At 45.0% G+C, this 20289-nt stretch overlaps 1 protein-coding gene across 3 annotated transcripts in view; it reads right to left on the reverse strand.

The window, feature by feature from the left end:
- IMP3 (IMP U3 small nucleolar ribonucleoprotein 3) overlaps positions 1-19925 on the reverse strand; it is a 174052-nt gene extending 154127 nt beyond the window's left edge. The window contains exon 1 of one of the 3 annotated variants that reach the window (XM_078687033.1): positions 19695-19925. In XM_078687033.1, coding sequence (XP_078543159.1) covers positions 19695-19831 — 137 coding nt within the window. In that variant the 5' untranslated portion in view covers positions 19832-19925. The remainder of the gene's footprint in view (positions 1-19694) is intronic. The other 2 variants (XM_078687025.1, XM_078687016.1) reach the window with 2 other exon arrangements.
- Positions 19926-20289: the final 364 nt, after the last annotated feature.

The raw sequence follows: 20289 nt of genomic DNA on the forward strand, positions 1-20289 counted from the left end.
TCTGCTGAAACTTGCAATCAAGTAGCAGAGTTTTTTGCTAGCAAAGTAGACAAAATCTACGCTGGCTTCCCAGACATAGCCAGAGCAGGTGATGGGGTGGCAGAAAGTACCCTGAATATACAGGAGAATAACTGCCTCTCGGCATTTCTAGTACCCTCTCAGGAAACAATATGCCACATAGCATGTAGCATCAAATCAGGCTCACCAAGTGATCCAGCAAACCCAAAAAGGCTACATGGCAGCATAACCACCCTGGAGCCATATATTAGTCATCTCCTTGCTCTCTCCTTTAAAACAGGAGTAGTCCCTACTGCATGGAAAAGAGCAATAGTACTTCCCTTGAGAAAAAAACCCAGTGTCAGTCTAGAAAAACTGGACAATCTACGACCTATTTCCCTCCTCCCCTATTTTGCAAAAATTGCTGAGAAAGCAGTCAATAAACAACTCTCGGCTTTTGCTGAAACCAACGGACTGCTCCACCCTTCACAGTCGGGATTTCGAGCTTTACACTCGACCGAGTCGGCCCTGCTATCTTCAACGGAAGCCCTACGAAGGTATGCAGACGAAGGCCAGACGGCGGCACTGATTCTCCTTGATCTCAGTGCCGCTTTTGACACTGTAGCTCATCACACACTGCTACAGTGTCTCAAAATGGGAGGGGTAAGAGGAAAAGCCTGGGAATGGTTTAAATCATTCCTCACGGATCAAACCTTTCAGGTCGCTCAGGGCCAGTTCAGATCTAAAGAAATCAAACTCAATCAGGGAGTGCCACAAGGCTCCAGTCTCAGCCCCACCCTATTTAATCTGTATGTGGCCCCAGTAGGAGGAATCACAGACACATATGGGGTTGAGATAGTGTTGTATGCAGACGATATACAACTGATTGTGACCCTAACGCAACCAGAGGAGCAATGCGCTAACAACTTCACGTCTTGCATGCAGGAGGTGGCACGATGGATGGCAGACAACTGCCTCCGGCTTAATGGGAATAAGACGGAGGTATTGATCGTAGGTAAATCCCTATCAGTGTGGACCTCAGCCTGGTCGCCGGAAGAACTGGGTGAACTACCCACACCTAGTAATCTAGTGAAAAACTTAGGGGTGTGGCTAGATAAAAACCTATCGTTCGACCACCAAACCAAACAGGTGGCAGGCACCTGCTTTGGGATACTGCGGGTCCTTAGGAAAACGCTGGACCTTATGCCCATACCGGTACGCCAGACCCTGGTCCATACCTTAATAACATCGAGGTTGGACTATGGAAATGTGCTGTATCTAGGGGCCAGCGTAAAAAGCCTCTCGAGAATACAACGAATACAAAGTGCAGCGGCCCGCTTGATCCTACAACTACCCAGAAGGGCATCAACAAAAAAAGCATTGAGAACCCTTCACTGGCTCCCGATTAGGGAACGGGTAACTTTCAAAGCCCTATGTGTAGGACATCGTATTCTTCATGGCAGAGGCCCAAGGTATCTGCTTGGGCTTCTGAAACGATACGAGCCCACCCGTCAACTTAGATCATGCGGCACTGGGCAAGTACAGGTCCCGAAGGTCAAAACAGCTAGAATGGGTGGGAAATCCTTTAGAGTCATGACCGCTAGGATAGGGAACCAGCTGCCAGAAAAACTGCGTCTGGAACCCTCTGAGTCTAACTTTCGAAGACATCTGAAAACTGTTCTCTTCCCCAAAGACTAAGACCGGATTAAGGACTCTGCAAACATTCATGCCTTGGACTCTAAGAAACAACTGTAGCGAGCAGCGCGGGGACACACTTGCTAGTGTAACCATGCGCTTTACAAAACTCAAATAAATAAATAAATGATTGGTTCATTTGATTTACTTGTCAAACCCTAGTACAGTGCACCATGTGTGCCCAGGGTCTGGAAATCAAATGCTGCTGGTGGGCTTGCAGCACTGGTTGAGCCACCCACAGAAGCAGTTTGTAAAATGTGACTCAGACCTGCCATTGCAGAGCCTGTGTGCAGCCTGGGGCTGCCATGTCGACTTGGCGAGTGCACCCACTTGCCAGTCCCTAAACCTTCCCTTTTCTACATATTAGTCACCCCTATGGTAGGCCCAAGGGCAAAGTGCATTGTATGTAAAAGGTAGGACATGTCCTGATGTGTGTTACAGCCAATTTAGTTTTTCACTTTTGCAAGACTACATGTTCCTATAGGCCAGAATGGGCAGTTTGATTATAACATCTTCTAATCCTAACCGACTCATGGAACTGGGTAGAAATCAGAGTTCAGTATGCCTGAACTCACAAATGATAAAATACATCTTTTAGTGAAGTTGGTTTTAACATTCACTGTTTGAAAATACCACTTTTAGAAAGTAGGTATTTTCTTGCCTAACCATCCAAGCCTGCCTCTGCTATGTTGTGTATTCCATGTCTGGTTTGTGAGCGACAGGGGCTGGGGTGGCTCCAGGAGACAGGGGGAGTCAGCACAAGGCTAAATAGACTGATCTGCATGAGGAGTGGTGGGGAGGAGTAGCACCTGGGCTTGAATAGGGCTGTTCCTGCCTTCCACAATGCTGGCTCCACCCCCTGTGGTGTGTCTGATGACCCTGGCTCACACGGTCAAAGGAAAGAAGGAGTCCTGTAAACAAAGTGCTCCAGGACTGCACCGAACTGGTTTGGACTAGGTACAGACACTCTCTACCTTTAGAGACAAAATATTTTGGTGTATCAAAGGGGGTCCCAGACCCCAGAACTTTAGATCACCTCTGGGAATCAAGATGACCCTTTGCCAAGGAAAAGAACAAAGGAAGATGAAGGAGGAGACTGCCCCTGTGATGTGCTGTTCGCCTGCAGTGGTTACTTTATTGCCAAGGAAAGGAGAAAAGGATTTTGTGTGTACTATTGCAATCTTGAAGAAGAATCTCCAAGTGGTTGAACTGAGCTTGCCTCCTGCCAGAAGTCTTGGATACAAGACTTCACCACCAGCACCCCTGAATTCCCTTGCCTTGGAATTCTGCCTGCAGAGGGGTGCGCCTACAGTTGTTTTGGCCCTCTGAAGAGACTGCGAGTCGCTAGGAGCGCGACGAGGAGAAGCGTGCCGTTGCCGTCGCATGGCTGAAGAAGCGTGCTGCAGCTGTTTGCCGTCGCATCATCGACGAAGCGTGTCGCTTCACCAGAGAAGCGCGTCGCTTCACCAGAGAAGCGTGTCGCCACCGCCGAGGTCGCTATCGCATCACCAGAGAAGCGTGTCACAGGGTCTGTCGCGGCTCAGAAGTTCCAGAGTTCGTGCACGGCCGTCGGGTGCGCATGCATCACATTCAACGTTGTCGCATCGAGATGCCATTTTCTCACATCGCACTGGATCGCATCGAGGCGCCATTTTGTTGCATCGCACCGGATCACAGTAAGAAATCGACACATCACCTCCCCTGAAGTAAGGAACCGACGCATCACTGCCCCCGAAGCAAGGAACAGATGCATCACCTTCCCTGTGACTGTTTTGTCTGTATTACTTGATGCACCCAAGGTACTTTGTGACCGTTTTGCTGCATTGCTTGATGCATCCAAGGTACTTTGAGAGTAAAGTGTTGCATTTACCATCTACATTGAACTAAGCTATTTCTACCATTTTAAAGACTATTTTTGATTTACAGTATTGTGGCTTTTTGTCGGTCTTGTGTTAAGTCTAGTAAAGACAACTTATTTTACTAAACGGGTGTGGTGTCCATTTGTAGTGTTTTGACTGTATTACTGTATGTGTTCTCAAATGCTTTACACACTGCCTCTGACATATGCCTGTCTGCTCGTGCCAAGCTACCAAGAGGGTAGGCAGGGGTTATTTTAGAAGAATACCCCTTACCCTGACTAGAAGCAAGGGTCCCTATTTGGTGGAAAGGTACCTACCTCTGCCAACTAGAGACCACCAGTTCTAACAGTCACCTTTCAGATAGATATCGACATAAGACAATGCCTGGTCATCATATTCTTGCAGAAGTTCTGTAACCTGGGCTGAAAACAACCCAGGGCTGGTTTTATAACCTTGTCGCAAAAGACAGAACTGCTTTTGAGAATTCAGTGTACTGAATGCGGTCAAATACCTGCTTTTAGGCGCTATAATTTGGCAGAAAAATCCATTTGAGTTGTCTAGAATGGTCTTGTATTTCTTTCGCACTATGTTGTTCATTAGTGCCGCGCTATGCACGTTTTGTACAGAGAAATGTGCGTGTAGCAGGGTTCATATGTCTATAATGTAATACTAGACTATATGAATGGTCAGGTTTCATTACTGGAAACAAAGGATTAGTCCTGGGGGAGTGCAACTTTCTTAGACCTTGGTATTCAAGGTGTGGGATATCTCTTTCTTGTTTTTTTAGCCTCATGTTTAATCGGGTATAGGATTTGATGCTGTGGGGCTGGCCTCACTGGTATGATGTGATCAGGGGAACCACCCCACTCCACACGGTTGTGGTATAACGCAGGAGCTAGCGATAAAGCCCACTCCTTCTAACATGAATGTTTGACTGCATCTGGGACAAGGTCGGAAAAATGCTGGTAAAATTTCTCTCTCGGCAATCCATCACAAATTCAGGAGGCCAATCCTTTTTGGCGAAGAGAATTTTTCAGCCGAATGAAACGTTCTCTCAAAAGAGAAAATGTATGTATCTTGGTAGGTCCCCCTCCAATTGCAGTTGCATCTCATACAATCAAGGCGGGACACTCACTCTTGTGTCCGGTGTTTCCACCTGAACATAGTCATTCAATACTACTGCCACCAGACAATCCATCAGGTTCTGACAAACTATCATGACTTCTGCCGCACAGCATGATGAGTGCCCACCCCCCGCTCAGAAGCAGTGCCCTCAATATACACAGCATGCTTGACTTTTATGCTAGCCATCATCTATTTGAATTGAGGTTTGGACTGTTTAGGATTTTCTTTCTTTTGTATTATGTAGTCAAAAGAGTGTTGCGAGTCCTGTTTCGGGCTCACATACTCCTTCAATATCGAACATACTCCTCTAATCTGCGCTATGATTATCCTCCTCTTTCTGAACATGTTTCAGATGAATCCTGAAAGGAACGAGATGAACGTGCATCAGTATCCTGATACCGGTCAGGCGTCTTAATATTGTCATCGTTACACAGATTATAGGGCTTTTCAGTGGCATCCTGTTGAGGAAATCCTCATCACAACTTAGTCTTTTCTTTACGTTTCTTATCATCCCATTCTTCTTGAAAAATTAGGGTGCTTGCTTTGAGTTATCTTTTTCAGAATTACTCAATTTTCAGTTTACTAGGTCTGGTTCTCAAATTATCTTGGCCTATTCTTGCATAGGTTTCCTCAACAGTTTTAGGTAACTCCTGCGAGTGTTCTCTCAGAGTTAAGTTAGTGAGTCGGTGGCGTACCGCCAATGCTGCTGCTTCCCCATCAAGGTTACTAAATATAATGGCAGATACTGCGGCCAAATTGCCCATCAGCTTCATCACTAAATCCAGGGTAGGGGCTTCCCCGTACTCATTTTGCATCGGATTAAACACCTCTAGCAAAACAGCTAATGAGGGTGTACCCTGTATTCTGGTATATACTTCAGCAAAGACTGTACCCCCAAGTGGTACAATCTTCGTCCGAGGAGTCATCCTCATTGACATGCATTTTGTAACAATTATGTGTTTTTCCTTAGGCTCCATATGAGGAAACACTGCTTCAAGCCAGTTTGTTTTATTGTCAGATGCGATTTCTTACCAATGAATGTATTTATTAGTGGATTCATTCAAATGGGCCTAGTCGAACATGGTTATATGTATGTGGTAGGGCGCCTTCAAACCAATTTTGATGTTCTTGGTAAGTTAATGGTACTTCTATTGCTTCACAAGCTGTGTAGTTATTAGGACCTGTATCTGCAGTGTACGTGTAAACAATTTTGAAGTTGTATTAGCTGCTGGGAATGTAACCCTTGAATCGAATAATTCTGTCCTGAATGCTTCGTTTGACTCAACCACAAAGGTAACATTTCCACCTGTTTGGGGCAGACCGTGCTGCAACAGCATTTGTGTACCTGACAGTCTGCAGTTAGCTGGTATGTTGAATGGTATGTGGAATCAGAGAAGGTACCTCTATGGGAAGATCCTTTGAATGGTTCAAGTTTAAACAATCTACAGCAGATACATAGAGCTTACCTAGTCAGCTGAGGAGGATATTTTCACTAACGCCAAGGACGTATCCCGTTAGTAGGCGAGAAGGGGTCTTTGGGTACACAAGAGAAAACTACTCAGGCGATCCATTTAATAAAACCCGACCTTCCAACTACCAAAACTTGGCTCACAGACCTCATGTACTGTCATAAGCAATTACTGCGTTCTGGGAACTAATGCAGCTGAAATCCAGGCCTGCAACATCTGTGATCCTTTCACTTTATTGCTCCTCCGCAGAAGATCAACCCCCGCCACCATACCAGGACACTCCTTGTCTACCAAGGGAACCACGGGGGACCCACAAAATGCTACTCACTAGACAAAGACATGGTAGAAAGCCTGCCACTTTGTCGCCAATGCTTAAAACACACACAGTTAAAATTTACACATGTCCATTTTCAAAACAAAGTATGTTCCATACATTTGATTGCTATGGCCCACTGTCTTGTTCTGTGCAATAAGTGCCTACTGTGTAACTTTGTTCACTATGCAGGTCTCCTGCAGTTTGGAATGATGTTGATTCTTCATCGGTTGCCAACTGCTACTAAATAAATATTAAATAAAACCCAACCTAGAACGTTGGTGGGGTCGTGTCGTACGGCTTGTACTTTTTCAAGTAAAACTGTGCGTTTGCTGGACAACATACAGGTTGGAGTGGTGTGAGATTGATTGTGAACATCCATCAGGATATGTTGGCCTATAGCCCTACTTGCTCGCAGTGCACCATCAGTACCCCTAACCATATACAGTAACAAATGGATGTGTAATCTCAGAACATGACAATTCTGATCCCCCACGGAAATAGTGGAAACAGATCTAGAACCCTTTCGTTCAGTCACTTATGCATACCCAAAGAGATACATAAGAAATACACAGTGAAGAGTTTCATTACTCATTAAAGCATTGTGATTCTTGAGTAAAACACTTGCGCTGCAATGGTAATAGAAAGGAAACAGAATAATGGGATTAGCAGTACGGGAATGTAAAGAATATGAACAATTCAATAATTTTGCAGATTAAAGAAAACTATATGCTTGCATACAGGTACTGTAATACAGTGTACTCCTACCTAGCACATTCTACCTTATCATGTCTAAGGTGAGTGGATTTCCCAAATTCCTGTCAGGTGGTCTAACTCCCCATTACCTGTGGGTCCATTTAATAAAACCCGACCTTCCAACGACCTGCCAGTCTTGTAGAGTTGTAGTGGAGAAGCATGGCTCAGTGGTTAGAGGCGGCAGACCCGGAAGCTGAGATCAACCGTGGACCAGGGTTCGATTCCCCGCCTCGGCGGGTCTAGGGCTCAAAAATTCCACGGACTCGACAATTCTCGCTCTGGTGCCTACTCAACCCACGGGGTCACACTCTGCGACTCTGGGCAATAGCTTGCTTAATCTCCACTACGGCCCCTCGCGGCGGGATGCCTGGCTTTCACCTTGTGGACACCCTGCCGGGGTTTCTCACAGGGGAATACCAGGACGGGTTCCCTAAGCAAGCGCCGGGACGCTCACGGGCAGCCGTGCGCTCTACAAATCCAGCACACATTTACAGAGTTGGACAGCATCCTTCACATGAGGTGACAGGACTCAGCTGAGCTGGAATTCCAGCATGGACTGTCTTCGCAGTGCCAGCAAAATGCTGCTCTCCATAAACAAAGGCTTGATGTCATATATATATGTAACAACCAGATGTGGAATTCCTACAGTGAGATGCCCAGGACATATTGTTTGGGGTCAAGGGCAACAAGTTTTCATGTGTATTTTGTCCTTGGGACAAGTAGGACCAATCCACTACAGCATAAACCCTTTGGCTGCCAGTTTACAGTACCACATTATGGATCAGGGAAGTCCATTAGCTGCAGTTAATGTAATATTTGTGCCCATGTGGGAATGCTGTCCAAACTTGCATTTCTGGTTCATTAATGTAAAGCTAATATTATTAGGGTGAGCACTAAGTAAATGTTGTAAGCTCGAACTGCACTACTGACAGTGGTTCCAGGATAAAAATGTGTAAACACGTTTTCAAAGTTTAGCAATATGAAGAATTTACAGAAGTAGGCCATGAAGCACTACTACTAGACAATATTCGTGAACTGCATTTTAGCTTGAGCAAATATGTATGTGTAGATTTGCTCGTGCAACATTAGGAGTGTTTGTAAGTTCACTTTCCCTCCGACAACTTGTTTCCAACCCTGGAAGAAGTTTGCCATCTGCCATTGTCAGGAGTAAATTTCCAACCTTTCTCAGTATGGGAAAAGATTAGGGAAGAGTAGGTAAAACCCTTTAAACCTGCAAGTGAGTAGGTATGCACAGACTCAAAAGGGGATTCCAACCCTGGAACTATTGCTTACCAATACCGTCAGCTCCAGTATGTATATACAGATTCGCTTTTTGGGGGTGGGGGTGTATTTAGGGCTCAGTGGCAGAAGGAGTAGGTGGTAAACTCAGCCACGGATAGCTGTTTACCGTGCATGCCTTTACCACAAAAAAATTGTGGTAAAGGAATGCGTGGTAAAGCTAGTTGTGGTTAAGATGCAGTCGTAGTAGAGACCGCGTTGTTTAGGTAGGCGTTGTAAAGGAACTCTTTGTTCCTCCATACAACCGTTCTGTTATAGGGTCTACGGAGTGGTATTGTAAGCTAGCAGAGTTTCAGGAATGTTATCCTATGTGCAAGCAAAAGAATGGGTGTCAAATGTCATCGTGTTTCAGGGGAGAGAAGGCAACTTCAGAACGTGAGCATGTAAAGATGACATTTCTTAGCAGGGCCTAATACCTCCATGGGGAGTAGAGTGGAGCGGCATAAGAGTGGAGTGGCACAGAGTGGAGTGACAAAAGAGTGGAACAACTCAAGAGTGAAACAAGCAGATTAGAGGGTTGTATAGTGGAGTGGCATACAGCGGAGTGGAGTAAAGAGGAGTGCAGTGACATCGCACAGAGTGGCTTGAAGCAGAGAGGAGTAGAGTGGTGCAGAGTGTTAGAGTGGAGTGCTGTAAAGTCTTTCAGAGGAAAGTGGAATACTATAGAGCAGTGTTGAGTGAAGTAGCACAGAGTGAAGTGTCACAGAATGGAGTAGAGTGTCGCATAAGAGTGGAGAGGCATTAGACTGGGGGGACAGAGTGGCGTAAAGTGGTGTTGAGTAGAGTGAGAGTGGAATAGAGTGTTGCATATGAAAGGAGCATCATTAGAGTAGAGGGGCAAAAGACTAAGTAGAGGGGCAAAAGACTGGGTAGAAGGGCAATATAGTGTTGTAGAGTGCCATGAAGAGTCGTAGAGTTCCATGAAGTGTTGTAGAGTGTTGTATGGTGGAATACAGTGGAATGGAGTGGAATGTCAGAGTGACGAGTCAGAATGGAGTATAGCAGAGTGGAGTGTCGCAGAGTGTCCCAGAGTGGAGTGCTGTAGAGTGGCCTACGAGTGGGACAGAATAAGAGTAGAGGGGAGGGGAGCGGAGTGGCGCACAGTGGAATAGTGTGTCATGGAGTAGAGTGGAGCGGCATAAGAGTCGAGTAGAGGGGAACGCCAGAGTGGAGCTGCATAAAGTGGAGTAGAACGGAGTGTTGTGGAATGGCGTGGAGTGGCATAGAGTGTCATGGTACAGAGTGTAGTGTCGTAGAGTGCAGGGTTCTACAGTGTTGTAGAGCACAGTGGAGTGCCATGCAAGGTTAGAGCGCCATGCAAGGTTGTACAGTGTTGTAGAGCACCCTGGAGTGCAACAGAGTGCAGTGGAGTACAGTGTTGTAGAGTAGTTGCAGAGTGGAGTCAGGGTTCTGCAGAGTTTGATGACAGTGTTGAAGAGTGGATGATAGTGTTGCAGACTGGAGTGATGTAGCTAGGAGCCAAATTCCATAGCCACCTTCATTGCAAACAGGCATTGGAAATGCAATAGGTCTCATATTTGCTTGAGTCAGGGCTTTTGGTGGTGTAAATGACAATGTATTTTATGCATGTGTATGGAGTTTATGTATGTGGTGTGTAGTGGAATTATGTGGGTTGGGTTGGAATTCTTAATTGTGGATTTGTGAAGAGGGGAATTGTGTGTTGTGGAGTGGAATTATGTGGCATGGTGTGCAGTGGAAATATATGGATAGTAATTATGTGGTATTGAATGCGCTGAAATTATGAGGAGTGGGATTTTGTTTTATGAAGTGTAATTATGAGGAATTATATGTTGTGGAGTGGTATACATTGGAGTTCAATTATGTGGTGTGCTGTAGCATTTTGTGGCATGATGTGGATTTCTGTGGATTGAATATGTGCAGTGTATTGTGCAAAGGTGTTGTTGAGTTGAATTATGTGGTTTAGTGTCGAATTTCGCGGTGTGGATTGGAAATGCCCACCACTGCAGATAAAATCAGTTAGCCCACTTCCGCGGCTGGCTGTTTTGCCTTGGATAGAATTTCCTGGTAACACATGCATATGCACCTCTGAAGTAGAGCATGTCAGTACCAAGGCTGCTGGGCCAATATTTCATTTATTTATTTTTTACTTCTATTGCATATGCATAAAACATTTTTTTTTTAAAGCCCAATTGCCAATGCCCATTCTTCGGGTTTTGTCAATGTTTGCTAAAAAACAACGCTGAAACGAAAGCCATAGAGGGAAATCTCCTCAGTCACAAACCCATAGACGTTCACAGAAACAGATGCGTCTGAAGACACACACACACACAGCAGACCGGCACCGAGCACACACTCCGCAGACAGGCACAGAGCACACACTCCGCAGACAGGCACAGAGCACACACTCCGCAGACAGGCACAGAGCACACAGAGCACACACTCTGCAGACAGGCACAGAGCACACACTCCGCAGACAGGCACAGAGCACACACTCCGCAGAAAGCGAATGCTGCACACATATTGCTTGAAAATCGTTTAAGTCATTGCTATTTTAACAGTGAAATCCTATTCCACAAGTAACTTTCAAAAATAGAGTTAACTTATTTTGCACTATGCTTCCTCTTTATGTAATACAAAAAGTATTTAGCTTCAAAAACGTATGTTTTGCATTTCAGACGTCGAGAAGGAATATTACTTACACTTATAAATATGTAAACAACAAAAATGGTATGACGGAAATTTGCTCCACAGTGCAAATTCATTAAAACACAAGCAACAAAAATCATACCAATAACGTATCCTGTTTTTGCAGAAGAGCAAAGTTTCTTTAAAATGACCCCAGAGATAAAACATTTGCCTTTCTAGTTCTTCTTCCAAGGCTGATCACGGCCAAAAACCTTACATTCGCGGAAGTGAGGCACAAAGTAATGGAATTTTAAAATTCTTCTGCCTCATGTTTGCTGAGCGCTGGTACAAAGCCGGAGACTTATTTGTGTGTATGGCTGCAGCAGGTGGTCGCTCTCTGCCCTCAAGCGGTTTATACCCATGTCACAGAGATAGAAAGTTAATGTTCTGTTGGCGGAGTCTTCTTTCTGTCTCTTTAAAACATCCTTCATGTCCATTCACGAAGCCCTGACTAGGATTGGCTGCAGAGCTTCATATGAATACAAAACAAGCATTGGAAATGCAATAGGACTCGCCTTTGTTTAAATTAAAGCCATTTGCATTGCTAATGGGATTGTGTTATAGCTATGTATTATTTAGTGTATGTATGTGATATGTTGTGGTTGTATGTTATTAGAATTGTATGTGTTAGCTGTGTAGTAGTTTAAAGCATAGCATGGATTGGGGGAGGGCAAGGGCATCATGGAGGGGGCAGGGGAGAAGTGTACAGGCGACCGAATGGAAGGGGGGAGGATGGAAAACACGGAGAAAGGGAGGGGGCGTGAACAAAGGGATGAGGAAAACAAAACAGGAGCAAGGGGGAATGGATGGAAAGCAGACACAACTTTTAACAAATATAGCTTTCACAGATGCAAACAACGACAAGGTATTCAATCATTTGCCGGGGCTACTGCCGCCGTCGGGGGAGCCGTTCCGTATAACCAGCGGGCAGTAAGAGGGAAGCAGCCACGTGGCACTGTGCGCCTACCTTGGCAGGGTAGAAGAAGTCAGGCGAAGCAGTGGAACCCAGGAGCTGGGCTGGCTGCTGCAGCTCTGCCACCCCCTGTGCGCCCATGGGCTGTCCCTGCCACGTGGCAATACACGGCAGGCAGAAAAAGTACAAGTGGGTCTGATAAAATGGTGAAGGGGCGCTGGGCTCGAGTTGCACCTGGCAGCCCAAAAGGACGCTTTGGTGAGGATGGATGATGGCGCACAGGTCTGCGTAAATGTGTGTCTGGTAATACAGGGGCCACGCAGCCATCACAAGAACAAGCATACAAGGCAAGCAGAACAAGCACGGTGAAAGGAAATTGCGCGCCTAAATAATGAAATAAACAAGCGCGATCCTCAGCGAGACCTAAAAAGCTGTCGCCACACCACTGTGCCAATGAAAAAAGAAAGTGCTCACCCGGTAATTAGAAGACACGGTGTCACGCCGCAGGGTAAAAGATCCAGTCCAGTTGGGCAGGGCAAAAAGAGGACAGGGTGGTAACCAGGAGGGACTAAAAAGCCTCCTTTACAATCAGAACACATCGTTTACAATAATTAGTGATGCCAAAAGACACACACCAATGAAAATTATGGGCGGAGCAGAGACACAACTTCTGAAACCGTATTGATTGCAAGAAGGCCTCCTAGAGCGAGCAGCGCATGCACGCTGCAACGCCAGGCGAAACCTAAGAAGTAAAATCAATTAAATGTTATGTAACTGCTGAAACACCAGGATCAACCTCTACTCTCTCGCTTGTCTGCAACGCCTTGTGCTCCTGCACAGCTAACAACTCCGTACGCCACGACTGGAATATTTCCGATCCAGTCACACCAGACACCATAGCTCTCACACAGACAAATGTATAACCCACAGCCTATCAACGATGCAGTCTTTGAAGCCGCCTAGTAATCAGACGTGAAGCAGAGCACTTTATAGCCTTTCCGTTGGTATGAAGCACTATGTAAATTCCGCAATATTAACTCCTCTAAAGTACAGGCAAGATGCTGTAATAATGGGGAGAGGATGTGGCGGAATGGCCAGAGCTGCTGACTTTGGAACTGGGGAACCAGGTTCAAGTCTCGGCATTGGCTCAACATCTTGTGATTCTGGGCAAATCACTTAATCTCCCCATGCCTACCTAACCAAATCGTAAATATTAACAAGAGGAGAAAAGCAACGAAAAACCCACTGACCAAGGTTCCTTAATTTTTTTTATTTTTTTTAAATTAGAAAGGCAATGGTGTCAACAATTATTCACAGTCAAGTGGACAAATAAATAAAACAATTCTTATTACTGATGGTTTGCAATACAGTGTAAAAATCTACACCTTTTTGCAGACGAATGCCATGGAATTTCTGAGTCCCAATGTTAGTCATTCTACAAAAAGCAAACCAAAACGACAGAGGGCACTGCCACTCGATACACTAATATACTCTGAGCCTTTCAGAGATAAGAAAAGAATCCGCAGAGATTCTCAATTGTAGCACATTTTAACATAAATTACGTTGTTGCCAAGTAAGTATGCTGTCTTGTTACATGCACTTGAATATGAAAAATCATATCAGTAAAATGTGTAAGGGAGCTAACCACTTGATGAGGACACTTAGAAACATCAAACCATTCCTTCCACAATTTGATTTTAAGCAGGTGGTCTAAGCGCTTGTCTTGCCGAGGCTACACTATGGCAGCGCTAGGCTCTGTGGCCTTTCCAAATACACCCTGGCTCCACTAAGGGCATCACTGAACGCTGCAGCTACTAAGGGCATCACTGACCGCTGCAGCTAGACTGGTTACAGGCACCAAACGAAAGGAGCACATATCCCCGTCCTAAAATCTCTTAAATGGTTGCCCTACGAAGCTCGAATTCAGTTAAAAATAGCCGTTCTGTCGCACAAAGCCCTTCATTTCAAAACTCCCAGGTACCTAGCGCAAAAGCTTGAATTATCCTGTGGCGGTAGAGCTTCAAGAAGCGCAAACACTTTCCTCTTGAACCCCCTCATCCTGAGCAAAAAGAGAACTTGTCACCAAGCCTTCTCTGGCGCTGCCTCGAAGATATGGAACTCTCTTTCACCTGAAGTACTCAGAATCTCCTCAACGACTGCTTTAAAACTGAAAGCCAGAAGATTCTTAATGAATAAATTCTTACCTTAACAAGACTAGGTTCACCTGCTCGAAGTCACTGATCCTATAACCGTTGTACCATCATTTCATACTGCTACCCTCCCCCACATGTCCCCCTTCGTAGACTGCTATATACCTGGTTTATGTACTACTCTCCTTGATTCAATTGTCCTATAATTAAGTGATTATCCTTATTTCCGATTCTTACCTGATGTCGATATTGTATTTATGTCCTCCCTGCCATTCTATTGTAAAGCGTTCTGATATCCCACGGGATCTTGTTTGCGCTATATAAAACTTTATAAATAAAATAAATATATAAATAAAATAAATAAATACATCTCTATAATGTCTGATGGAGAAACAAAGAATTTCGACTTCACACCCTGATAATGTTTTGTGAGACAATCCAAAATGTACCCACTTGTTTCGAATGGCTTATTAATTTCAGTCCCCACAGTTCGTAAACTCTACCTTTCCAAGATGCCTATCATACTCGCAAGTACCTAAGTAAAGGCGTGGCTGGCTCCCCAAAGCATGTTGTTGAGAATTGACCCATACTATTGTGCTGTATAATTAGGTTAGAAGAGGAAAACCTGGTTCAAATCCTGGCATCAGTTCAACATCACATGATTGCGGCGACGAGCTTGCATTCCTGTGCCCAACAAAAGCAGTTTGCTTTTCAAGTTAGCGATGTGGAGTAAGAAACAGAGCTGCTGAATTTGTGGAACGGGTGAGAGTCTCAGTTTCAGCTCTACAAAAAACATGCCAATGGTACCAAATAAATTTAAACTCATAACAAATATAATTAAACAAAGGTTGGACATTTACAAATACAGGATTGGATAAATAAACTGTGAGGGGACAAATGAAAATATGCAGGAGGGCGAAGTGCACGGAACAGGCGTCCTCGGAACGTGCCGGATGAGCAGGAAACAAATAAATACAATTGCTGTATGCATTTGTTAGCTGGAAAGCCAATGCAGGAGGGGTAAGTGCACAGAACAAGCGCCCTCTGAACTCATCTGATGAGCAGGAAACAAAGAACTGCAAATGCATGTGTGTTAGCTCGAAAGCAAAAAGTCAACAAGGTATCGTAAATAAATTAAGAGTAAGAGCAGAAGTAACAGGAGCAGATCTCAAGGGAGGTTACAAAAGTCCAAAAGGAGAGACTACTATGTGTATTCCCCAATCAAAAGTTGGCTTTTACAAAGAACATTAAGAGGAATCAATTAAAAAGATGGATGGTTCTTGTAGCCCATATTCTAGATGCAGCATGTCACGAAGAGACAGTGCATGCGCGGCCTAGGCGAGACCTAAAATGGGTCTGTTTTTGGGTGGAAAAATGTAATGTGCCCATGTTGCGTTTCGGGTCCTCTCCTGCTGCAAGTACGGGGCACACTCACACAAGTGCTGTGCCATTTTTATTGGAAGACTTGTGGAACAGCTAGGTGGTTGGCAAATTGTGGCATCCTGCAGATTCCATAATTTTTCGCTCAAAAAAAAAAAAAAAAAACATGAGGAAAAAGTGTGTCTTTATCTAAAGTTTCAGGTTTGCAAGGCATTGTAGGTTAGAAAATGCTGTTGGATCCAGGCAAGGCACACAACCCTGGCTTGCCCCCCTGATTTCTAGTTTTCAGAAATGTGCGAGTTTGGTAGGTTCTTTAGCTCACTTTGATTCCCCAGTTCAGACACAGCTGTATGCAAATCAGTCTTGACCATGTGCCTCATGGGAACAGTCCAGCCTGAACTGCCAAGCCAGGTCTTCCCTGTACCGGAATCAAGCATCCTGGGACCGGTTTCGGAGTATCACCCCTGATCAGCCAGGCTAGCTTGAATCCAGTGGCAAAGAGAGCAAGGGACCCACGCCTGGGCATACCCAGTGAGCTAAAGAACGATGATGGATTCAACCCAGATCTGTGACTGGGGGTGAATGTCTGAAAAGTTTCAGCGTTCCGTCCATCATCTCAGTGTGTTTGCTTTGTTCGCCCCAAGTTGGCAGAGTATGCCCAGACATAGGTCCCTTGCTCGTTTTGCCACTGGATTTTAGCTAGCATGGCTGCTGAAGGATTTTACCCAGAAACTGGTCCCAGGATGCTGGTTTCTGGTTCAGGGAAGACCTGGCTTGGCAGTCCGGGCTGGACTGTTCCCATGAGGCACAGGGTCAAGACTAATTTGCATATAGATGGGTCTGAACTGAGGTGGCAAGTGAGCTAAAGAATGATGATGGATTCAACCCAGATCTGTGATTGAGGGCGAGTGTCTGAAAAGTTTCAGAGCTCCGTCCATCATCTCCCTGTGTTTGTTTTATATCTCCACTGTAAGTAATTTCCGTTCATCATAAATGTATGTTAGTGAACAGACTGACACTCCACAATAATGTACTATCATCAATGGGGGTTCAGCCTCTGCAACTAGAAGTTCCCGCTAACAAACATGGCTTGGGCTTCACTCGCCAGCAATGCTTCCTTTTTTTGTGTATTATTAATCATTTTAAGTGATACATTAATGTGCTGTGTCAAAAATATTCTTAGATATTGGAGACTATGAAATTATTAAAAAGACTTTGAAGCATGGAAAATTCGCATTTAGGAATTCATTTAACGTTTTCAAAAAAATGAGGATGTGGCGTGTTTATTTTCTGACATTGTGTTTCTTCTAGTACCCTAATTATTCCAGTGAAAAAAAGAGAAGTTAGAAAGTGAGAAGAACAATTCCAACTCGAGGAGAGACCATGAACTGGTATTGAAAATGGTAGAGGCTCCTGAGTGAGACAAGAAAAAAAACCACTGACAAAAGTAGAAGGGAGATAGAGCTTATGGCACTGGGAGAGGGGCACATGGTAATGAGGAGCCAGGTGAAACGGAGAGCAAGGCGGGCACAATTCCTGCAGAGAGGGAGGGTGCAGTGAGAGAGCAGCCAAATAAATGGCACTGGGAGAGGGGCACATGGTAATGAGGAGCCAGGTGAAACGGAGAGCAAGGCGGGCACAATTCCTGCAGAGAGGGAGGGTGCAGTGAGAGAGCAGCCAAATAAATGGAACGTCAGAGGAGGAAAGTAGGAACTACTAATAGGGAATAAATGGAGCATAAACGTATGGTGAGGATACTGCAGAACAAAAATCCTTAGGGGGAGAAGAGAAGCTGAGGGAGTTTGGTGGGGGTGGAGGGAGGTGGCTTAGTACTAAGGAGGAACAAAGAACAAAGCTGTGAATCCTCATAGGCTCCCGAGAGACTGAGACTGAGTGCACACATGGTGGGTGAGCACTCGAGCTCTTAAACCTAACAAACAGTAAACTATTTTATGGAGGGTAAGGGATGTTTTCAGGGCAGGTGGACCCAGCGAAGTCTAAGGGGAGGCACTTGGTTTGATTAATCACACCTGAAAGAATGTAATGCAGTAGCAAACGCTTCAGGGCGTCTTAAGCACACAATGAAAGGGTCCCTCTGCCCACAGTCGGGTAGTAAAAGGCGGTAATGCTTGGGACTGAGGCGTTGCTGAACCTGCTGCACTCTTTATTGCTATGCACCTGAACTGATTAAGAATTCTGATACTTCAGGTTCTGGTGCAGTGTTAAGCGCCTGTTTCACTGCAGGAATGTGTAGAAGCTGTGCCCACCCAGAAGCTGCATGCTGCTCTCACCGGGATACTTCTGCCGTTGGATAGGCAGGATTTTCCCCCTACACACACTTCGCCAGGGTGGGTGACACTCCTAAAATGAGAGTTGATAAAGGGCTAGCATAATTAATCAATCTACAACGGGTTCTAATTAGTATGCATCTACAGAAAGCGTTGTATGTTATTGAGATGTCCATAGCCTATGCAACAAAATGAACAGTTACAAGAAAGGAAAATAAGGGTGCAGTGAAACAGTCTCCAAAAGCAAGCACTGCTGATGGCAGGCGAGGGTATCACAGGGGAAGGGGGGGGGGGAGGAGTGGAGAGGAGAAGAACACACAGGGAGTCAGAGGCCTCTGACAGCAAATGTCCACCAAATAACTGTGGTGAAATGGGGTGCACATTCATAATTGGTGTTTGAGGTGGGCCTACACAAAATCCTTTTAGCAGAAACATTTAGGATGGGTTCCATTACCCTAACAAGAGGGGAGTGGAAATATATGCACAACTAAAGAGAGCACTACTTGGGGGGGGTAGGGGGGGGTGACTCTCACAGGGGGGGCGTAGAGCAGATACACTTGCGCCACTGAAACTGCATTGTAGAGAGGGTTTGTATATATATATATATATATATATATATATATATACACACACACATATACACATAACTCCAGTGCCACCTCAGATGGGAGAACTACAACACTGTGGAGGGGTGGGGGTTATTGCAATTCAAAATCAGGATACCTAGATGTGTTGAGAAATGCTCTCTTTAGCCCTCAACAACACAAAGTATTACTATTGTATTCTAAATTCCTAATTTCTTACTCTGCATGTCTGGTGTCGGATGGATTTACGGAGATGCTACTATTGCATTTCCCTGGATATCCCATTGAAGGTGCCCACATCCCCGTATGTCTTTATATAAGCACACATATTATATTATGAGCAAAAATATATGGGAATGCCATGTAGGGTAATTCGTACAGATGGTCCAATGCTTTCGGACTTAACGTTAGATGGTATGGGCCAGGTTTTACTGGATATGGATCCACTCCCGTAAAACCATTTCGGTTCCTTACTATCCATTCCAGCACCTCACAGGGGAGCAGACAACACTCTCCCCAGCCATACCACAGATGGCGTTGAAGTCCCATTTGCCATTTACCGTCCGCTTAATAAAAGGTGGTAGCACCGCGTAGAATAATTTGGAGGACTTGTTGAAATGCCTCGGCGCAGGAAGGCACAGTAGACTCACAAGATTACGCCATTTTCAAGACTCGCCACACTAATGGTGACAGTGTCCAACACAAACAGCGCAATTCTTGGAGTCAATATTATTTAAAAACTCTAGTTGATGTGCACGGTTTGAAGAAGATTGGGTAATGAAGTAAATTGCAGGCGCGTAACTAACTGTTCAGTATGTCTGTAACAATGACTAGAGAATTAGTCCAAATGCAGGTCTTGCTTTCTCTCATGCAAGACTCCACGCCACATTCAAACATGTTAGATATCCTCAATTCGCTGCCATTCAAAGATGGCTGCCACATTTGAATCTTTCTAGCCCACTGTTTATCTCTATCACACAATTCTCGCCAGGACCTGTCATGGCGACGCACAACCAACTCGTGTGCAAGCGCTTCCATAAATATAATTCCATTGGACAACAAAACGTATAGACCCATAAATTACCATAAAATGATCAACTCTTTAAAAGGTAAACCTATATAAATACAAGTATCCGCCCCAAACACAGTCTGCTTCCTCTCGGTTAACCCTGGCCCAATCGCGCTGCGCTTAGCCTCACTTGGTGTAATCTTCCCTTCGCTCCAGGTGAAACCTTCTCATCACCTTCACCTCGTGCAAGTTCTGGTCTACATCCCAGCTGATGAAGTCAACCTTCTTCAGGAGCTTCTGCTCGTGGAATTTCAGTTTACGCACCATAATTACGAGCAAGTGGCCCGGCCGAGGCAACAGCTAAATAAGGGCGGAGCGAGCGACTGAAAAGCAGCAGCAGCAGCAGCAGCAGCCTCAGCCCCGTGCGATGTAAACGCAGGAAGATTGTTCCTTAAAGAAACAGAACCCTTATGAGTTTTGTTTTATTTTATATAGCGCGAACTCGACCCAGCGCTTTTCGTGAGCGCCAATTGAGTTACAGACGGAAACATTCCATTCATTTTGTTAGGCACCGGGAGAAAGGTGATTTGCCCAGAATCAGAGAATATTGAGGTCCCAGACGAGACTCGAACCCGGTTCCCCAGCTTCGAGCAGGAAATAAAATTCTATGCATAGTTTTTTGGCATGGCTACTTTCTTTAAGAAAGCTCCGTAAAGATAGAAATAAAACATTGCTGAACACATTGTGTGTTCCTTAAAAACACAGGTAAACTTTTCTGTTTAGTT

This window comes from Lissotriton helveticus, chromosome 1_1 (assembly GCF_964261635.1).
Source record: "Lissotriton helveticus chromosome 1_1, aLisHel1.1, whole genome shotgun sequence".
In the NCBI taxonomy this organism is placed as follows: Eukaryota; Metazoa; Chordata; class Amphibia; order Caudata; family Salamandridae; genus Lissotriton; species Lissotriton helveticus.